Here is a 22024-nt window from a genome sequence, read left to right on the forward strand (position 1 = left end):
ATAATACCCTTCCCTTTCAAACGTTAGTAAAGTGTTCCAACATTTTTGTTCAAACATATTAAACAAGTGGTTTAATATACTATACATGACATACATGACCTGTAGACAACATCAAGGAAAACAAGTTTTCTTGTTAAATATTTTGTTACACATTTTATCTTGTTTCATTATGTCATGCACTGCAGAATCCTTCCTTCTTCGTACATTGAAGTTGCAGCACTTCAAGAAGAAGAAGGAGTATTCCTTAGCGCACGACACGATGAAGCATGATATAAGGTAATGGTTCTAAAATTTATAACATTGTAATCTACATGGTCAGATATATTTTCTTAGGCTGTGTCCGAAAGGTTCCAAATCGTACTTGAAGCGAGCATCCTCCGAGTATGGTCTTGGAGTGCGGTCTTCAAGTCGTGGACTGGAAGTACACGTCTTTGGAATTGCACTTCGACTGCAGCGCCAAATATGATCAGTACATGAAACTGACGACACGTTGTTTTCCTCGCGTTTTAAACACTTATTATTCACCATAGAAATCACATAGCATTTTCAAATGCTTGTACACATACATTTCCACACATTAGAAGAACTATAACCAACAACTTGCTGGCCCATAACATATATCTACCTGTGTTGCTGGCTTTCTACCTCCGTGATTTTAAACAGATGAACAACAAGTGTGGAAACCACGTGACCTAGTCACCAACAATCTGTACTGCGAACTGTGCACTTGCGTACTTCTGTTCTTGGTGCTTTCGAACTGTAGTAGGTGACGTCACTTCATTCAAGACGATACTTCAAGTCTGTACTTTGTACCTTTCGGACAGGGCCTCATATTCCATTAAGTTAAAAAATATGTAGCCTTGTTGTAGATTCTATAAATTCCTAGTACAGGAGGTGGTTGGTTCATGTAATTTGACCTTGCTCTCAGAGAGAGTAAACACACACAATGTGTAGCACAGTGGTTCCCAAACTTTGCACCATGGCACCCTGAGGTTCCTTGACTGGCTTACAGGTCACCACAAAATGTTCCAATATTTTCACTTATTATTCACTTTCAGTTATTCTAAATATGTGCTTATTTAGTACTTTTTACATGAACAAATGTTTCTGAATTTGAAATATGTGTTTATTTTTTAACTTAAGGCAAGCAACCTAACAACACTAACTGAACATTGCAAGTGTTAGATAAGCCTACATTCTGACTTGGGCACTGTGGAAAAATCTTGAAACTCTAAGGGTGCCATGAAATGAAAAAGTTTAGGAACCACTGGCGTAGCATAAATATCCAGATGTCATTCAGATAATTCTGCTGGATAAATTCTTTAATGAAATTAGAAAAAAATTGAAAGCCCAGAATGAAATAATCGTGTTATACTGCCAGTTTTGAATTATACACCATTTATGTAAGTTGGTAACACATTTCCAAAAACGATTCCATTTTTACAGGATGTGGTTGTGATTTCGAAATAATGCAATCTTTAGAAGTTGAGAATTTGAAATTTTTATTTACTCGCTTTTACCTTGCAAAATAAACACTTGATCTTAAAAGTATGCAATATATAAAAATATTCATTAATAATACTTGTACTTTTAAAATAGAGTAAATTTTAAGAGACAGGATACAATATTAGAGTATGAATACAAATATCATATGGTGTGAATTTTCCTGAAAACAATACAAGGTAGAGTTGCAACCAACAACAATCAACACCATTAAATAGCCACAGAAGGGTGGAAGTTCAAGAAGACTGAAGCACGTTGAAAATAAATTATTTCAGTTTGAACCTTTCTTTTGCATGTTCCAGTTTTGAAGCCATGCAGAAACCTCTCTGTATCTCTCAATCATCCACCTTATGTTGCTCTCAGCTGTGCTTAAGGGCATGTGGAGCCTGATACCTAATGCACGTTCAACGTTACTAAGAAGTTCTTTAACCTAAAATGAGATGTAAGAAATGTTTAAATTAGAACTGATTAACAATGTATCATTACGAACTGATGCCAGTGGATACAACCAATTATATTTAGTGACGTACCCAGGAATTTTGAGTGTGTGGGGATGAAGGGAGCTGGCACATGACTATAAAAAGCATAAAATCCCTCTACGATTTTCCACCAACTCCTCTGTCCATTGTAGCACTTTGCTATCAATTCTAGCTTGTATTCGTCAAGAAGTATGAGGATTTGTTGCACTACAGTAACTAAAATGTCCATAAATGTGCTTTAAATTATATATAAAAAAACACAATGGGCTCTCTTTAATTCAAACTCCAAGGTCACACAAAAAAGTTCAAATCATCCAAAATTCAAATGAACAAAAACATCATGTCGTTAAAGATGGTTTAAAGGGGAATAAACTTCCATTTGAATTACCTAGTACTTTGAATTATCCAAGTTCGAATTAAAGAGAGTCTACCGTATATGCTAACAACAATTTAAATGTCTATGGATGTATAATAAATAGGTAAATGAGTTACTTACTCTCTCAGCAAGACTTACTTTTAAAATGGATATGGAAGCCAACCCAGCAGTGAAGAAACAAGTTCTGAAATAGGTGTTTGCAGGGGCCACCGAAATTAATAGATCCTTTATAAGTAAGTCTCTCGGAAACAAATAGTAACTTGTTTAAGTATTTAATAAATTCCTAAGTGAATTCCGTGGGAGTAAAACATGGTAACCAACATTTTGGTCATCATTGAGTTACAAAGTTAAAAGAGCCATCCTTCAATTTTCACATGTAATTAATTGCCATGTCATGCAATTTGCATTGGACTCATTGATCCCTTCTGGAATTGGTAGAAATAACAGGAAAGCAATTTATCTACAGCATAGCTTCTAATAATAATGACAAAAATGTCACCATGTTTTACTTCCTAGCCCTTCACTTAATAAATGACATTTTTTCACATGATATTTTATGCAAGAATAAGAGACATAAGAAATAAGTAAAAACTATGAAATTTAATAGTTTTCTGTTTTATTACAAATACCTGTGCCCTATGATGGGATATTTCGATCTGCTTCTTCGTTCACTCTATAGGCTACTATAAGACCCAAGTTGCAATGTACACTATTGTTGTGCAAATTTTTCAATGTAAATAATAACTATTGTCAGCCAATAAATGCTTGCACCTAGAAAAGCTTGTTTCTACTTCAACTGACAAGAGCCTAGCGAAATAACTAAGTGTTTAAAGTAAATTATTTCACCCTGAAAAGAATAATATGCTGAGTATGACCGATAAGTTGTTAAAATATGATCAATCACAGTGAAAATATAAATGCATGCATATGCCCTATCAAAGCACCTTAATTTCAGTTTTTTTTATAATATGAATTTCTCTATAATTATAATATTATGTATTAAAAAAACGACTGGTTTGTTTTGTTGATTGCAAATTTAGCACTAATCTGCAGAAAAACTAAATTTAGGATATGAGACAATGTTTCGATAACATCTGCATACATACCTTTTCTAACTGTATTGCTGTATGAGAGACTGATATAATTCCTTTCATAACGGATTTCAGGTGAGGCACATTATATCTAAATCTGTAGGGGAAAAATAAAAATACATGTACAGTTTTCACACTCGTAAATATCAAATCTTTAAAACTGCTGCATCCACAAATAACTTTTATTTATGTTGTTTTGATTTGTCTATGTGTGTGTGTTACAAGCAAAGTAACATATTTTTTCAGTTATTTTTCAGGAGAAATTCATTCCTTTCATCAGATATTTATTAATAAATTCTGATAAAACAGCTGATTTTAACATTAGTTAGTAATGAGAAGACAATATATGTTCAAGTAATATGTCCACACATATTATGTTAATTTATTTTTGGAGTTAGACTTATTCAGAAAAATACAGTTTCACATTATACCACATTTGGTACATCCTGTCAGGTTTCCCATGCTTGCCGATCATTGACAATTCTAGCAGAAACCATGCAGTGTTGCCACTATAGACCGAATGAACCCAGCATTGGGGGAAGCTAAGGCAAGGCTGCGATTAAGATACGAGGGATTGCACAAATTCAACACCACGCTTACAAAGCAAGCTTCTTGCAGACACAAACAAGACACGTGGGAGTTAGATCACAATGTGGCAACAGCGATTGCATAAGTGCCTTTCCTCTGGCTTCCATTCACTGCTCAGCAGACTATTTTTTCCTAGTTTCTCATTGGTACCGGAACTGTCGAGCGATCGCTAGTGCGGGAAACCTGACAGGTTGTAACAATCGCGGTGTATATATTTTCAGCACAATTTTTTTGTGTCTCCACCAAGGTATTGCATCTGGGACCCTTTGATTATAAAGCGATGATGCTATCACTAGGCCATTTAATAATCATGTGGTTAATTATCACCAATCTACAAATAAATATCTTATGATGGGAGTGTGAATTATCCTAAAAGATAACAGTAGGATGTTTGTAACACATAAATCAAAGTAAAAACCTAGACAGTGTCCACCCTTTTGCGGTATCTGACTGTGCCATATTTAAGCACTTTAGTCACTGTTACTCTGCACTTTCACATGATAATGCCATGTAGTATAAAGTGACACAAAGACACAGAATCAATTATTCAATATTAGTACTAAATGACTTCACACTTATAAAGTAAAGCTGAGTTATGTTGAATTAATTCTCTCTGGCTATCGACCAGGTCAATTCTGGAAAGGTTTCCGAGGTTTCAAGAGCTAACATCACTCTCATCTTCTGCCCTGAAGATGTTAGCTCTTGAAAGCTTTGAGAGAATTTATTCATCATTCGTCGCCAGGAAACCTTCAAGACATACGTTATTTAACAAAAGATCAGCATGTTTCTCTATACTGTATTAAGTGAGAGAAGAACTAAGGGAATGTACAGTATGTTACAGTGACTATTTTGTCTTTCAAATGATAACTTCCTTACCTTGACAAAAATGTATTCCATTGATTAGAAATTATATCCAAAAGAATGGGAAAACCTTTTGGATTTTCTGTTAGGGAAACCAAGGCTTTAGCTGCATGGGCTGTCGTCAATTGTGTGACATTGTTTAGGGCAATGTTTATATACCTACAAAATAAACAATGTACATTAGAAAAAAGGCAAGCAAAAATCCCACAATATGTTAAATAATATTCATGATTATGTTTCATTTCTTGTATTACTCGTTTTGGCATGTGTTTGATTTTTATCAATGTTTCTACTGTTTCAACAGACTTCTTCCATTTATAACATGAATATGATGTTCTCTGTTTGTACCAGATTATACCAGCTACTATTCCCTTCTTCTGGAACATACCTTAAGATAGTGTGCTGTTGTTGGGAACATGAGAGGCTATGAAGCAGAACCAGAGATTCCTGTGGTCGATCTAACAACAATCTCCAACCAAAATCCCATTCCTCTTCTCTACCCATTCTAATAGCAGTGCAATACACAGTCTTCTTAAATGCATCTGAAATCCTGTTGAAAGATGAAAAATACAATATGTGTTAAGATTACACAGAAAATATTTTTTTCTTAGAACTCAAATACGAGATCTGTGAAAAAAGAAAAACTTTTTCAAAATTATTTTATCTACTTGTTATACAGCTTAATCAGGTTTCTCTCTTTCAAAGCAGTTAATATCCTGCCCCAATGTCATTTCTTTCATTGTTGGAATGCATTTTGTGGAATTCCCATAGCAAATTTTCTTTATCTTCTGTTGCCTGTAAACAGCACCCTTTATCGACTGACGAGACTTTCAAAGTCCCACATCCTACAAACGCTTGCTACATTACACAGTTGGATTCTGACTCAAAAGGTCCTGTGCGTCCCTGTTAATTGTAGTGTCTACTACTCACAACAAATGGAAGGAGCTGCCAGAAGTATATGCAAGGGAGCAGTAAGCAATTCCTTAGACCTAAGCGTCAGTAATGGAGCCATATTGATCTCGTAAGAGTGCAGTGGTCTTAGATTAATGAAAGCTAGATATTAGAATAACTATAAGGACCCAGAATTTTTTATATCTTATTTTCAGGTCACATAAATATGATTATACAATAATTTTGGCAAATATGATCGGAAAGTTGTTTTATGAGCAAAACCTCATTTGGGACTTTACGTTCCCAACAGGCTTCTGGTGTCTACTTTGCTCGAAAAGAATATTGATGTAGAATTTTCCGTACTTCTAAACTAGTAGCGTGCTCCAAATTTTCAAAACTGGTGGTATTTACATTTTTTCTTAGCAGACAGCTATCATTTTGCCATTTTTCCTAATTGTGACGTTATTTTTTTATGAATACTGAGCCAAATATGGGCTATGACCTCTTCCTTGCCCACCCCAATGTTCTAGACAGCTCTTTTTGGTGTTGTAGGGCTATGGCACAAATATCGATTTCGATGAGGATGTTTTAGGTGACTGACTGGCAGGAAATCTCTCAGATGTAGGGACACCATTTGAGCATAATAGCGATGAATGTAAGGTAGTGGTGTGCCCAACGGGGTGTTGGCAGGGGTAATAACACTCCTCCCTCTGCCCTTTAGCCTAGGAATTATTAAAAAGACTCAAAAGGGGGAAAGACGAAAAAGAAGGGCTGGCTTCTAAAAGAAGTATATATAGCCTACCCCCTTACCAAAATCCAGAGCACGTGAGTGTTGGAAAGTCAAGAGTGATGACTCATTTTATTTACTCATTCTTGCTCATTTGTCGTTTAATTTATATGTCTCTTCTGAGGAGTATATTCTAAAATGCGTAACAGGTAGGGTGTAGATATTTTGCATGTAAATGTTGAATGGAGTATATATTCTATAACCAAACACCATATGATGTACATAATTTATCTGTTTATATGCAAAACGTCAGTGGCCTGTCGGGACTTCTGGGTCCATTAGTTGTAATTAATATTATTACAATGTCAGATGATTTTTTGTTGTCAATCCTGCCAAAGGAAGTCTTACTCATACATATAAATGTTTCAAACTGCCATTTTGTTCCATAACAAAAATTCGTAAAGGGTTAAGAATGGATTTCATTTTGGGAAACAGAAAGAAGTCAGCAGGTGCGAAATCAGGAGAAAAGTCAAGCTAGGTTACAGCCATTGCCATCATGGAATTGGCATGGTGTAGCTTCCATCTTTTATTAGCCCTACACTCCCTCAATTGAATGCTTGCAGACTGGAAACAAAAGAACATTCAGTGATATGAAAAATGGACTATTACTTCTAAAGAATTCCACTAGGCAGCACCTGTAGCAGAATAGCAAGTATTGATGAATTAGTGTATATAAAAAAATAGAGGACAATTATTTTTTAAAACTAGCGCAATGTTATAAAATGGACAACTAATATTTACCATGAATCAAAAAACATGATTTGATTTCCACATTTTGGAATGTAAAAACAAATAAAATGATAAATTATATCAATCATGGTGTTAGTTATTGGGAGCGAAAGAGCTATATTTTTGTAATTTGACAGAAACGAAAGACATTAATCAATTAAAATGGCTAATTAAAAGAATGAACAAATTACCCGATGAGATACATTATTGGATGCATTGTCAGCAGAGTCATGAAGTCATAAATTCACATCCCAAGTCATTGACATTATTCATTAAAATACCCTCTCTTGATAAAAGCAATGTTACAACATATCGCAACTTCTACTGCCTTTTAATAAGAGATACAAGAACAGTAATACCGTCTATCAGAGCTTGAAGTGGAAATCATTAGGTGGGGACTGTTTGCTTGAGGCATGGGTGTAGCTGGGAGCATGCTTCACGTAATTCTACCTAGCTGGGGAATACCTTCACTTCCAGTGCTGCCATCTACATTCAAACAAAATAAAATGTGATTGAACCCCAGCTTACCAGAGAAGGGGGAGGGTGCTGTCAGGCCCACCATCTCTACTTTTTTTTATTTTTCAACTGAACATTTTTATAAAATATTTAAAATAAATTACATTGCTTCCTAGGATGTTCTCAATATTTCTGTATTACTTTTGTTGATAAAAATATAAATGTAATGCAAATAGGAGGCAAAATGCACTAGGAGGGCCTCATCTTTGCCTGGGTAACCACGTGAAACGTGGATACTCAATCAGTGAGGGGAATGTGGAAAGACTCAAGGGAGACATTGTAAGCTAAAACTTAAAGCAGACATCGATACTCGGCCAAGCAACACAATTTGAGACTTGCATGCCATTGAGAGTATAGAATTGGTTGGTAATGATGGCAATTTTGATAAATTATTCTAATTAATAAGCAACTGCACCTCTATAAACACAGAAGTATTAATTAAAAATGATTATGGTTTTTATGAGTTTTAGTGAATGGTAAAATATGTGTGTGACACTCATGAAGTAATTGGTTATTATTTCTTATCAATGTTAGTAATATTTAAATGACTGCACATTTATAATCAACAAAGGAAGCAGTAATTCAATAACAAAATGGTTTCATGAATTCTAAAGGAAAAAAATAAGTGTGGGCCTATGCGGCTTCCCTCTCAAGTAAGTTAGTTTCTCGTACAACACGGGTAAGCTAGGGTTAAGATACAAGCTTATTTAATTGTTTTACCACCAATCAAATCAGGCTTGTTTTCTAATTGCAAAAGCTGAACTGTGCTTGTGTGTACTTACGCTGCCTGGTGTGAAGTGTTGTAAGTCTCCATGAGGAAGTGATACAGATGTTGCGACCAGATGATGCAAGGCTCATAATCCACTGCACATGCCCATTCAACCAAGGTAGATGCAGAAAATTCATTTGGGTCCCTTTTGTTCGCCATCAGAATGTTAGCAAATTGGATGAAATGGGTTTCTAGAAGGTCACCAATGTATTTCTGCAATGAAAACCAACACTGATATGCAAGAAAAATTAATTTAGTTCAGAAGTTCAATGAGAATTATCTTACAGATGAAATGTAGCTATGTTCATAAAGTTAGTGGCACAACAGCACTTTTCATTGGGTAAAGTCCCATCAGCACTTGTATCGGTCCTTCAAGAATGAATTGTAGACCACTCCAATGGCGAAGTGGTGATGTCATGACCTTGTAACCAAGATATCCTGGATGCAGTACAATAGCAGGTGGAGGTGTTGCATTGTATACCCAGCCCCAATTAGCCTTTCTGTGCATAAAGTGGACTTAAACCAAAAAGAAAGAAAGAGATTCTGGTAATTGTTCTTTTCAAGTAGCAAGTATCTCTCCAAATGCCTTCAAGTAATTATTTTTGCTGGTGATTCCTCAACTACTAGATTTATTGCAGTAGTGTTTCTTCTTTTCTTTTGGGGGGGAGGGGTGCAGATTAAGGTGAAAAAACATTAAGGACAATACTTTAGCACACATAATATCTAAGTATTCAATTAGAATAATTTTAACAGGACTAGGATGTGTATGAGGCTTTTTTGTTTTTGTGTATGCGACTTTGAAGGAACTGAAATAGTACAACAAAATATTTATATTAAATTAGCTTCAGTTTATCTAATAACTTTTCATTTTTAAAAAACATTATAATTATAATTGTGAAGTATTGTGAAGCTCTGATTCGCGTAGCAAATCAAATGAAATTTGTGTAATCAATGAATTGAAATAAAATTAAAATCTAGATAAAATTTGCCAGATTAAAGTACATTAGGTATCTGAAAAAATACATGTTATCTTACCTGAAATACTGGGTAGACATCACTGTGCAAAAGGATACTTTTTAAAAAGTCGAAATTATTTAATGCTGCTTTCCATGGAATATATTGCACTTCATGTTTCAAATACTGCAACAAGTTGAAAGTTACGTTATAGCTCAGTAGACCAGCTCGAGCAAAATTTAATGAATCGTCTATTAACTGTGCTCTGTTCAACACTTGGATTTTGGAATAATGGCCATTGTTTAATTCTTCAATTAGTAATATCCAATTCTTAATGTCATAATTTACACGATAGTAACCTGCAGAAAATGAAAAGAGAGAAAACTGTAATTCAATGTAAGCTTGTATAAAAGGATAAAATATATGAAAGGAATATGGTTATATGCTTTGAGTGAGTGAATTTTCTGGTTTTGTTGATGTGGGAGTGCTGTTTCCTTGACTCATATTTGAATGTTCCCCCTTCTATTGGCGTTTATGTTGTCTTGATTTCTTTCCCTCTGAGACTGTCGCTCGAGGTTTTGGTCTTCTTGTAATTGTTAGGGGCTCACTGTGGTCGAGTGGTACGATGCGTGAGCTTAGAGATGGCCGCTGTTCCAATTTCATTGACTGCGGGGTTGCTGTCCCATCTAAGGCTGTCTCAGAATTTGGCTGCTTCTCGTCTTATGACCTCTTCTATTGGATCTATCTTCGGGTCTTCCTGTACTTGGATGTTTGTTGTATATCTGTCTTGTCTGCTGATTATCCTTGCTGCTTTCTTTTGGATGATTTGTGGTTCCTCTATTGTCGTCCTGACTGTGTGATGGCACGCTGGTATGGCATACAGTATGGCTGGTCTTATCATTGTTTTATAGAGTTATATCCTCATTGCATTTCCGCTTCATGGACCTTGAATGTCAGACAGGTATCCAATATAAGCCCTAGGTATTTTGCTGTGGATGTGTAAGGTATTTGCTGTCCAAATAATTCCAGTGTCTTCTGTTCTTGTCTCCTTTTGCGTGCAAAGATTACTGCAGTGCTCTTGGTGACGTTGGTATTGATGCACCATCTGGTCGACCATATCTGGAACTCTTGGAGTTGCCTGTCGAGTGTTTCGCAGCATCCTTTTAGTAGTCTGGCAGAATGCAAAGCTACATCATTGGTGAAGATTGCTGGGAAGCACGCTGGTGCTATCGGTATGTCCTCTGTATATAGTGCATATAGTATCGGAGCCAGTGTGGAACCTTGTGGTATTCCAGCCTTGAGGCTCCCTGGAAGGTTGTGATAAATGTTCTTTCCTCTAGGTAGATGGCTATTGGATGAGTGTGGGTGTCCTTGATGGGCATGCGGAAAAGCTTTCTGATAAGTCCTTGTATCCACACCTACTTACCTACTTAAAAATATCCTAGGTATACATTGATTTCCCTTCAAATATCAGCCAGTTTTGACCCTAAATTTCAGTCATTTGCATTAGATGTGTTGAAAAAAGGTACGGAACATAAAATGTAGCCTGAAATGTACTGAAGACAATGTTTTTTTGTTTTTTTTTTACCCCAGATTTCTATAATTTTTCTTAGCTGAGTTATCATAATTATCGCAACTGTCTGCATAGACCAAAAATGTTGCAAGTCATGAAACAAAAATGGCCACGATTTTCAAACAAAGTCTAATTTTAGAAAAATAATGCCTGTTTTGAACTACCATTGTACAGGGGTTACATCGACAAACAAATGAAAAATTTAAAAAATGGTCGAGCGACCAGTGCTGGACCATTTGGTACGGATTGACCCTGAAATTTTAGGCAATTTCCAAAAAACTTAAAATTTTTGTTAGAAGGAATAAAAAAAACAAAAATTTTATTTTTTGTAGAGAAAGAGCATGTCCTTACAATGATTTTCAACATCAAAAGTTTTTGGTTCCATCATACCCACATAATGAAAATTTAGATTTTCGTAACCTAGTTTTCCCACCACAAAAATTAGGCTACAAATCCATTATTAGTCTTTTTATAGGCATTTGTAAAACTTTTTGAGTCCTGATGTATTTTTCTGAAATCCTCATTATTTCATTGAACTTTGTGTAAAATTTCAAAGAGATAAGATGATTGGTTAAGGAGAAAATAAATAAAATGTAAGCAAGGGTATCTTGTGTCGAGGGTCTCAAGAGTGACAGACAACACTGATTTATGACATTTCAAAGTGCTGTAAAATTAAAACCATTTGAGATAGAGTAAAAAAAATGGGGGGGGGGGGGTTCTTTCAACCATGAAGGAAAGGTGTATACCAAATTTCATCGAAATCGTAGTTGGTGGGTGTCAAAATCTTAGATTTGGAGTTTAATTGATGTGGAATGACCCTCAAGTGAGACAGTAGGCTTTAGGGATGGAACAGATTTTTGATGTTTTCCATTATTCAGGAAAATGTCCTGTCATTAATACAGCATTGAATACAGTGGCATCGCATGCGGTTCACATACGGGTGTTCACAATAAAAATTTTATACTGATTGGAGATTTACTACTCTCCCTTGTAACTTCATCTTCAATATTGAACAAGTAAGAATAACAGTTCAACTTATTTTCAGCAATTTCCCCGAAAATCATACTATATCTGAAGTAATGCAATACTTTTTTATTCGATTAACACTCTTTTAATTACGTTATTTACAATTAGTGATGTCTAGCAAACTAATTAGTATAACATGCAATCTCAGGTATGTACAACGCAAGATTATCATACTTCGCAATATACTTTGTATTACATGGACCATATGTTAACCAACCACATTCATTCAGCATTAAAAGCATGTGCATCGTTACTGGGACAGAGAGGAGGACGCGTCCAGTCCAGAAAAAACTATTTTGTACATATAAGATATTTGGGTATTGTACAGAATGTCCCCTCACCCCGCCCACAATAACTCGGTTGTGATGCTTGTGACTGAAGTATCAGTCAATGTGACATTGCTTGTATTCCTTCTTTCCTATATAGTGTTTCGTATTTTTCCTCCTAGCCATGGTTCAGAGAGAGATTGATTTTCGACCATTTAAAGCAAGGGTTCCAAAACTTGTTTGCTTCACGGCTCCCTTAGTTTTTTCAAGACTTTACCGCGGCGCCTAGAATATAGCCCTCTCTAACACTTGCAACGCTCAGTTACTTGTAAGATTGCTTGTCTTAAGTTAAAAATTAAACACGTATTTCAAATTCCGAAACATTTTATATGTAAAAAAAAAAGTACTAAATAAGCAGATATTTGAAACATTCATATCATTGACTAACGATTCAGTGAAAATATTGGAACATTTCGTAGCGCCCCTGCAAGCTAATCACGGTGCCCCAGGCACACACTTTGGGAACCACGGATTTAAAGCGTATAGTAACATCTGTTTGTCGTCGTCATTAAAATATTTATCCGTCGTCGACTTGTAATCGAGGGGTCCCGGGTTCGAAAACCGGTGGATGCACACAGTGGTTCGGATTCCACTTAGAACTGTAGGTCCAGTCCCGATTAGCCTTACTGTGCATAAAGTGGACTTAAAGCAACAAATAAATAAATCAAACATGTTTACCATCCTTGATCTTATACGTTGCACGAAACGAGTCTCTTTTTAAGCGAGTCGCATGTGCAAATTGTAACAAACGCCCAGGATGTGTCCTGTGTTTGTCCATGAATTGCTGCCTCCAAACAACAAACAAGGAAAACAAAATTGCGCGATCACAACGTTGCTCCCACATAACCAATTGTACTTCTTCGTGTATCAGTAATTTTTGAAAGTTCTTTTAATAACGCATTTGGGAGTACTTACCTCTTGTACAATGTAGAGGTCCGGCTGGTGAGGGCTCATCCTTTTTCCTTGAGTTCGTTCTGCTTCGCTCAATCACGAAAATGACTTTTCTTTCAAACTCCTAACAGTATTCACAAAACACAACACTACACCACACACACGCCCACGTCTGAAAGCCAGTGCACATAATTTCACCCAACCGCTTGTCAATAGATATCTTGCTCTCGACATCGACACTAACCGCCTTTTATCCGTTGCCGCCAAAGAGCACAGGCTTTTTTGTTGCCCCGAAAAACTAATGGTACTTGGTCTTTCCAAAACAAACATGCCCCGTTACAGTTCTTCCACAGCAGCAGTGTTGCCAACAATTGAAATGCAAAAGTTGCTAAATCTTCAACATGCGCTAACTAAAAATCGCTGAATCAAATTTGCTGGTGAAAAATGCAAAATGTATTTTTTTTAAAATGCTGTGGGGAACAACTTACACCAGGTTTATTCAAAGTATGTGTGTTTATATGCACAGTAAAAATGCATTTAATTTCAATTGTGATAATTTAAATGCATATATTATTTCAACTTTCTAACTTCAAAAAAGAAAATATATGTGTAGCAAAAATACAGCTCTAGTTTTCTGAAAGTTATATTTTGTTCTTTACAATAAGCATATTCTAATAACGTAGAGAATAATAAAAATGATTTACTAATATCAATTGGTAACTTTTTTTGGTAAGAACTATTTAGGCCATACGAACCCATACAGAAAATTACCAGAAAAATGTGCATTGAATTGATGTAAATGTAGTCGGCACTTTCCTTTTCAATTTAAGTTGGTGAGAGTTATTTCCTTGGCATGAAAAACGTTCATTACTAAAGAAAGTTGCACAGTCTGAATTGCCCTTAGACGCACATGCGCAAATCATATAAACTTTGAAAGATATTATGTAACTCCTGCAGACTAGTTTTTAAAGAAAAGTCGCTCGTCACTATTCCGTGAATTTTAGCGCCCACTGGAATTTAAAATCTGCCAGGTTTAGCGACTTCTCACTAAAGGTTGCAACTATGTAGAGCCGATCTTTTCGAGTCCTCCTAGACATGCCTTGTATATGCTGCATCCTGGTGCCGAATGTAAGAAGTATTACCGCTTGGATCAGGGTTCGCACCACAATTTTCGCACAGCCCAGTGAACATTTTCGGCCTATAGCGGCAAACAGCCCCTTAGCTGCTAGTTCACAACACACAACACAGCAATTGTGTTCATCGCAACCATGGAACACAGTGGGAATCAGTGTTACCAACTATCTAAAAAAAGTTATCAGACGTGAAAGACGTCGTGTCAGAGTAAATTGTGTGTGTATACTCGAACATCAAAAAAGTATTATTTTGAAGAAATATATGTGTGTGCATTTAATATGTACGTAATTTACGTAATACAAATGAGTGTTCACGTACTCATGCGAACATTATCAGGCAACGTGCCTGATTGAATAGCTTCGTGATGAAGATGAGAGCTTTTCGTTGGAGTTTCTTCAGCATTTCTGGTGTAATTCTGTCTAGTCCAGGCACTTTATTGTTGGATACTTTTTTGATCGTGGCATAGACTTTCCTGGGAGTGGTGAGTTCTGGTTTCGTGGCTAGTGGACTACAGAAGGTTGTTTCACGTTGATGGTAACGATTTCGATCACCAGGGAGTAGCACGTAGGCATAGCACAGAGCAGCAGAGCCAGTAGGACGAAAGTATACTGTGTGTTGACTTGCAAAAACGATGGTTGGTGTGTGGGTGAGTGTTTATATGGCACCAAAAATTCCAGTCTTTTGGGAGGGGTACATCTGTGCCCTTTTCGACGTTGGTTATAGTTATAGCCAGATAATTAAACAGTGCCACATGAAAGCATTCCATGTGTCAAAGAAGGGCATCAATGCAGTGTTGAATCGCCATAGAGCTTGCACTGTACCTGTTGCTGGAACCAGTCAAAGTGGGCCTCGGACATATCGGAAGCCCAAGCGTTCCTTCGATGTTGTGCGGAAAGTGAGATCCTTGGTGCGATGTGAAAAGCCTGCAATGCAAAGAGTGATTGCACAGGCAGTGCAATGTTTCCCTGCAACTGTGAATCGCATCATAGCCCAAGATTTACAACTTGTGCGGAAGCACAAGGCTCAAGTTCATAAGCGGCGTGCCTCACATGTCCAGGAGAGGAAGACCAACAGTCGGAAGCTCTACGAACGCCCTCTGGCAGGGGACCGCTGGAAATATGTGGTGTCCCTGGATGAAGCATGGGTGTATCTGTCGGGATGTGGTAATAAAAGGGCCATCTACTATCTTCCACGTGATGCAAGAGGTCGATCTGAGTGGGTACGTGAATGTGCTGAAAGTTTTCCATGCGGGTTCACAGTTGTTGGTAGTTACTGCCATAACGGCAAACTTCCACTGCGCAGAGTGAAAAAAAAGGCTAAAATAAATGTAGCCTATTAGCAGACGAATATTTTGGAGCCACTGTACAGACATGATATTTCTTCTCTCTATGGCAGCGACACATCTCGTGTTGTCATCCACCAGGACAAGGCTTCCAGTCATACGGCAAAGTCCACGCAGGCATACATGGATCAGATGGCACGTGAAACGGCATCCTTTACAGACATCCCTGTGAAATCCCCTGATGCCTCTTCCATGGATTTTTGTGGGTTTCCGTTGTTGAAACGAGCCTTGGGAAGCAGACGGCCCCGCACAATAGAAGGTCTTTGGAAAGCTTGTCAGGAGGAATATGATCGTTTAATGTGAAGTGCCCTTCCCAGTGTGTGGCCATTATGTTTGCCTGTTCCTGTAGGTCAAAGGTTAGCTGGTTTCCATCATCCAGTACTGTTGTCCCTGCTGTGGTTGTCGTTCTGGTACATCCCTTGACTATCTTCCAGAATTCTCTGTGAGTTGGCTGCTTTCCTATGAAGATTCTTTCCCACTTTTTAGTTGTTGTTCATTGTAGTTGGTTTCGGACTCTTGTTGTGAGATCTTTCCATAGACACTTATATGTGGTATTCTGTGTCCTTTACCATCTTTTCTGGAACCATCTCTTGATATGTTATATTGCTTGGAGTTTCAAGTCCTCTGGAACTTTGTTATCTATAGGTTGCTGTTTTGTTGTGCTATGTCTAGCAGCCGACTGTATTTCTGAGGTTACAGTGGTCCTTACTTGTATATGTCTTCTGCTGTGTGGATCTGCTCATTTAGGTCGGTGGTTTCCGCCATAATTTTGGTAATTTGATTCCAGTCCATGTTGAATCTTGACCTCTTTGGTGCCTCGTGGGTGAGAATTTTTGTGGCACGATGACCTGTATTGGTAGATGGTCTGAGGATAATTCTTGGTGTACATGTCCTGCTGTCAGTATAGCATTTTTTAAGAGTTCAACATCCAGAACGTCTGGCTCTCCCCTTCCTTTCGAGTAGTAGGTTGGTTCTGTTGGTGCTTCTATGGTGAATCTGGAGTTTTGTAGTATTCTCTCCAGTTGTCTTCCAGCCTCATTTTGTACCCTAGAGAGCCAGAGTCTTCTACTGACGTTGTGTTCCCTGATTGTTTCTCATAGAATCGTCATTCGCTGTGCTTCTGATCTGCTGATGATGGGAGGTTGCTGGCCCCGCACTCGCTGTCTATCATGCTCTGGTGATAAGGTCTTCTCTGATTGGCTCTCGCTCTATCTTGATTTGCTGCGAATCTGCTCTCTTTGGGGAAAACATTCAAAACCCTATTCTGCCAAAAGAAAATGACGAAAATGGACAACAGTGCATCACTCTCACAAGAGATACCCTACTAAGTGAAAATAATAACATTCAGTGTGGTAAACAATCTTTGTGCTAGTCTACGGACAGAGTACAAAAATGCGCCGACCAATCAGCAACATCTTCTAACAAGAAAATTGAAGAAAACTTCGAGGAAACAAGATCGGAAAATACAGATGAAAAACTGAGGGGAAAAATTACGGATCTTGAATGTGAAGTGCTATCATTGAAGGAAATTATTCAACTGTTGCATAGTGATGTTACCAATGCAAAGAAGGAAAATGAGCTACTGAAGAAAAAAGTGCAAGTACTAGAGGCGGATAATGGAAAAACCAAGACTTGGAGTGAAGTTGTGAGCAGTGGAAAGAAACAATGTCATAAAAATGAAGAACAAAACGTCAATTTGTGGTGCAATTTACAAAATATGTTCAGTGTACTTCAAGATCAAGAAAACGAAAAAGGAAACGTTTACTTGGGGTGCGAACTACAGAATAAGTCCAGTGTACGTCAAGACCAAGATCAGGATAAAAACTGCATCTCCGGAATTTTCAAAGAGAAATGCAATCTCAAGCAACAACAAAATATGATCAATGGACTGGGAGAAGGAAAGAAACTGAAAGCAAATAAGAAAACAAAGAATGTAAAACCCAAAGTACTGATATTAAGTGACAGTCTTGGAAGAAATTGCTCAAATCTTTTGTCTGAGTATCTGCCGAACTGTGAGGTAAGTGGCATTGTAAAACCAAGTGCAAAACTAAAAGATGTTTTAGATGATTGTAAGAAACTATGTTCAGACTTTACTAAGGAGGATAATATTGTGATAATGGGTGGTACAAATGACATAGCGTACAATGAATCAGAGGTGTATTTGCGGGAACTAAAAACAAAACTTGCCATCCTGAAGAACACAAATGTGCAAGTAATCCAAATTCCTGTAAGACATGACCTCCCAGAATGGTCAATAGTAAACAAGGAGATTAAGAAGACAAACAGACAAAGTGAAAACCTCATCAATGAAATAGACCATGCAAAGGTAATAAAAGCAAATAACAACAGAGAAAATTTCACCATGCATGGCTTACATTATAATGTAAACGGAAAAACAAATTTGTGTCAGTCCATAGCTATAAGTATTGCAAGTAATCAGGGAAACGCATAATATCTGAGTCAGTACAGAAACTGACTCAGTCATCATTATCATTATCATTATCATTACCATTTACACAAAGTACGTTATCTATCTATTCACGTAATACTAGTGAAACTTGGCCAATATCTGCAGACAAAGTAATCAGGTCACAAAATCTGAACGCCAGTGTAGATGTACATACAGTTAATGTAAACAAAAATGAAAAACTTCTTATCTCTGAAAACAAAAATATTTTTAGGTTAATGAGTCAAAATTTTCAGTCATTAAGGAACAAGGTCCATGAACTGGATGTGATTCTTGGATCCCTCACAGAAGTCCCACATATAATTTGTGCCACTGAACATTGGTTGCAAGAAGAGTTTTCTTCCACACAAATTCCAAATTTTAATCTAGCGAGGTGGTGCTGCCATATTAGTTAAAAGCAATATACCATATGAAAATGTAACAAAAACTAATTATTTAAATGAAGAATTCAATTTTGAACATGCAGTAGTGAATTTAAAATTACAACAAAATGAAACAACAGTAGTTTGCTTATACCGAACACCAGATGGACATTTAGGCACATTTTTTGAAAAATTAGAAACAATGTTGTCCATTTTACTACATAAAAAACGACCCATTATAGTGATGGGCGACATAAACATAGATTTTTTAAAACACAGTCCGGAAAAAAATGAACTAAATACAATTCTAACCTCCCATAATTTGATTGCAACAATAAATTCACCAACAAGGATAACACCAACACGTAAAACATGTATTGATCAAATAATAATTAACCAAGATTTTTTTGAATATACCACAAATATTTTACCTTTAGCTTTGTCCGATCATGAAGCAGTTTTCATAAGTGTCCATATACCAGAGAATATAAAAGAAAAAACTGCAAAACATATCACTACTGTAGAAAAAAGAAAATTCACCAAGGAAAAGATAGGAAACTTTGTATATTCCTTAAAGAAAGAAAACTGGACTGATGTGCTCATGGAGGAAAATTTAAATACGAAACTAAGCTTATTCACAAAGACAGTAAAATATCATTTTGAAGTAGCATTTCCATACAAAACATACAGACAACCCCTAAATCAAACAAAATCAATTTTCTGGATAACTAAAGGGATAAAAAAATCCTGTGAAACAAAAAGAAACTTATATAAAGACATTCAGAAAAACAAGAATCCCATACTTAAAGACCACTACAAAAAATATGTAATTATTCTCAGGAAGGTAATAAACAATGCTAAGAAATTAACCATTGCAGATAAAATATGCAAATCTGCAAATAAATCAAAGAAACTATGGGAAATTGTTAATGATGAAACTCGTAAGAAAAGAAAGAACATGAATGAAAAAATAGAAATAATGGCTGATGGAGAGAAAATAAGCAATCCCCTTGATGTAGCACAAATTTTTAATACATACTTTGTGAACATTCCCAATACCATAAATAAAAATGCAGTAATCTCTGCACCTAGATTAAGAACATATTTCAACAGTCCCAGAAACACAAACACTATGTTTCTCACACCAGTAACTGAGGGAGAAGTCGAGAATTAAATTTAAAAAATAAGTATTCATCAGGGCCAGATGAATTTTCAAGTTCTCTACTAAAAAATGTGCGAATAGTATTTTACAACCACTAGTAAGTATTTGCAACACATCTTTAGAAACAGGTATTTTTCCTAGTGAGTACAAAATAGCAAAAGTGAGACCATTATTCAAGAAAGGTAACAAAGAAGAATGCTCAAACTATAGGCCAATTTCTCTTTTATCGGTCTTCTCTAAAGTAATAGAGAAAATTATGCTAAATAGATTAGTAACTTTCTTAGAAAAATACGACATTTTATTCAAACATCAATTTGGATACCAAAAAAGTAAGTCAATATCAGAAGCTATTTTTGAATTTACAAATAACATTCTAAAATCGAGAGACAAAAAAATGCATGTGCATGAATTATTTTTAGATTTCACCAAAGCATTTGATTTGGTTCAGCGTGACATTTTACTAGATAAAATGGACCATTATGGAATCAGAGGTTTAGCAAAAAAATGGTTCAAGTCTTATTTAAAAGACAGATGTCAGTATGTAGATATTAACAAAATCAAATCAGACCAATTGTTCCTCAATACAGGTGTACTCCAAGGCTCAATTCTAGGACCAGTTTTATTTTTACTCTACATGAATGATCTTCCAGAAACCTTATCAGAGTCTCAAACAATACTTTTTGAGGATGATACAAATATCATAGTAAAAAGCCTGGAATATGAGCAACTTCAAAAGAATTCCATTTCAACAACAACACAACTAAACACCTGGCTAAACAACAACAAGCTTTCCCTGAATGTTAATAAAACAGTTCTAATAAATTTTAATCCAGCAAAACAAATAAAAAACGTAAATGTAATTATTAACAATGAAGTCGTCAAAGAATGTAATGCAATAAAATTCTTAGGAGTATGGATAGACTCAAAAGTTAAGCAGGCTCTGCTACATGATGAGAATTTTGAGAAATGTTTTAACTTTGAATGATTTAAGGACAGTATATTTTGGACAGATTCAACCTGTACTTACATATGGTATCTCTTTCTGGGGCAGTTCACCCAAAATGCAGAAAATTTTTATTTGGCAAAAATGCATATTAAAAATTATGAAGAATGTATCCCTCTCAAACCCAACAAAACAAATTTTCAATGAATTTCAAATATTACCTCTTCCATGTTTGTACATATTAGAAACATTGTACTTTATTCATACAAATTCTAAAATCTTCTCAAAAAATCTGGACATACACAAGTACAGCACTCGTATGCATAACTCCCTCCATCTTTCTACTGTCCGCACATCCAAAACACATAGTGGTCTAGGATTTCAAGGTGTAAAACTCTATAACAAGCTGCCAGAGGAACTCAAGAATCATAATCCAACCAAATTTAAAATAACAGTGAAAAGCTTGCTTATGAAGTATTTGTTTTATAGCACACAGGAGTACTTAAATCATATTTTTCATTAATAGACATAACCTTTGATTTTCTTCCATTTTTATGTTCAATAATAGCCATAACCTTTGATTTTTCTTCTATTTTTTAAGTTATTCTATACTCTTTTATACTTTTTTATATGCATAAGTATGTGTTAATTCCTTTGTACTCAAAATCATACATGTAATTAACCTATCCCATATCATAGTGCTATTTGTACTTATAAGATCAAGTGGACGGAAATAAATCAAATCATATCATATCATATCAGACTGTCTCGTGACTGTTAAACTAATGTACTAGCAGTGTCATATTGTTTAATTGATTGAAATGAAAATTTTGTACATTTTGGGGGAGAGGACCAACATACATTCGAGGGTATGTGTTAATTCCTTTGTACTCAAAATTATACATGTAATTTTATGTAATTTTATTATATTTTTATTTTATACTATACTCTTTATACTTTTAATATGCTTAAGTATATGTTAATTCCTTTGTACTCAAAATTACACATGTAATTGACCTATCTCATATCATAGTGCTATTTGTACTCATATGATCAAGTGGATAGAAATAAATCTTATCTTATCTTATCTCATTGGTCCGTCTCATGGAAGGTTCCACTTTGCTTTATTACTTAAGTTTATGAGCATTGTGTTCATAGATGTTACTTTCAGCTTATAACAAAGCCCATTTAGGTAATACCTAATAATAATAATGAATATTAATAATAGTTCTCATAACACACAAAGATATGAAA

General features: G+C 35.9%; 1 protein-coding gene across 2 annotated transcripts in view; it reads right to left on the reverse strand.

The window, feature by feature from the left end:
- Positions 1-1514: 1514 nt before the first annotated feature.
- The window catches only part of LOC145992166 (thyrotropin-releasing hormone-degrading ectoenzyme-like), a 56982-nt gene continuing 36472 nt past the window's right edge, over positions 1515-22024 (reverse strand). For both annotated transcript variants that reach the window (XM_083128457.1, XM_083128466.1), the window contains 6 exons: positions 9626-9903; positions 8604-8803; positions 5287-5448; positions 4914-5057; positions 3465-3546; positions 1515-1933 (listed from right to left, as the gene is read on the reverse strand). In XM_083128457.1, the coding sequence (XP_082984583.1) occupies positions 1775-1933; positions 3465-3546; positions 4914-5057; positions 5287-5448; positions 8604-8803; positions 9626-9903 (1025 nt within the window). In that variant the 3' untranslated portion in view covers positions 1515-1774. The remainder of the gene's footprint in view (positions 1934-3464; positions 3547-4913; positions 5058-5286; positions 5449-8603; positions 8804-9625; positions 9904-22024) is intronic.

Source organism: Lepisma saccharinum, chromosome 1, assembly GCF_977018435.1.
Source record: "Lepisma saccharinum chromosome 1, izLepSacc3.1, whole genome shotgun sequence".
NCBI lineage: Eukaryota > Metazoa > Arthropoda > Insecta > Zygentoma > Lepismatidae > Lepisma > Lepisma saccharinum.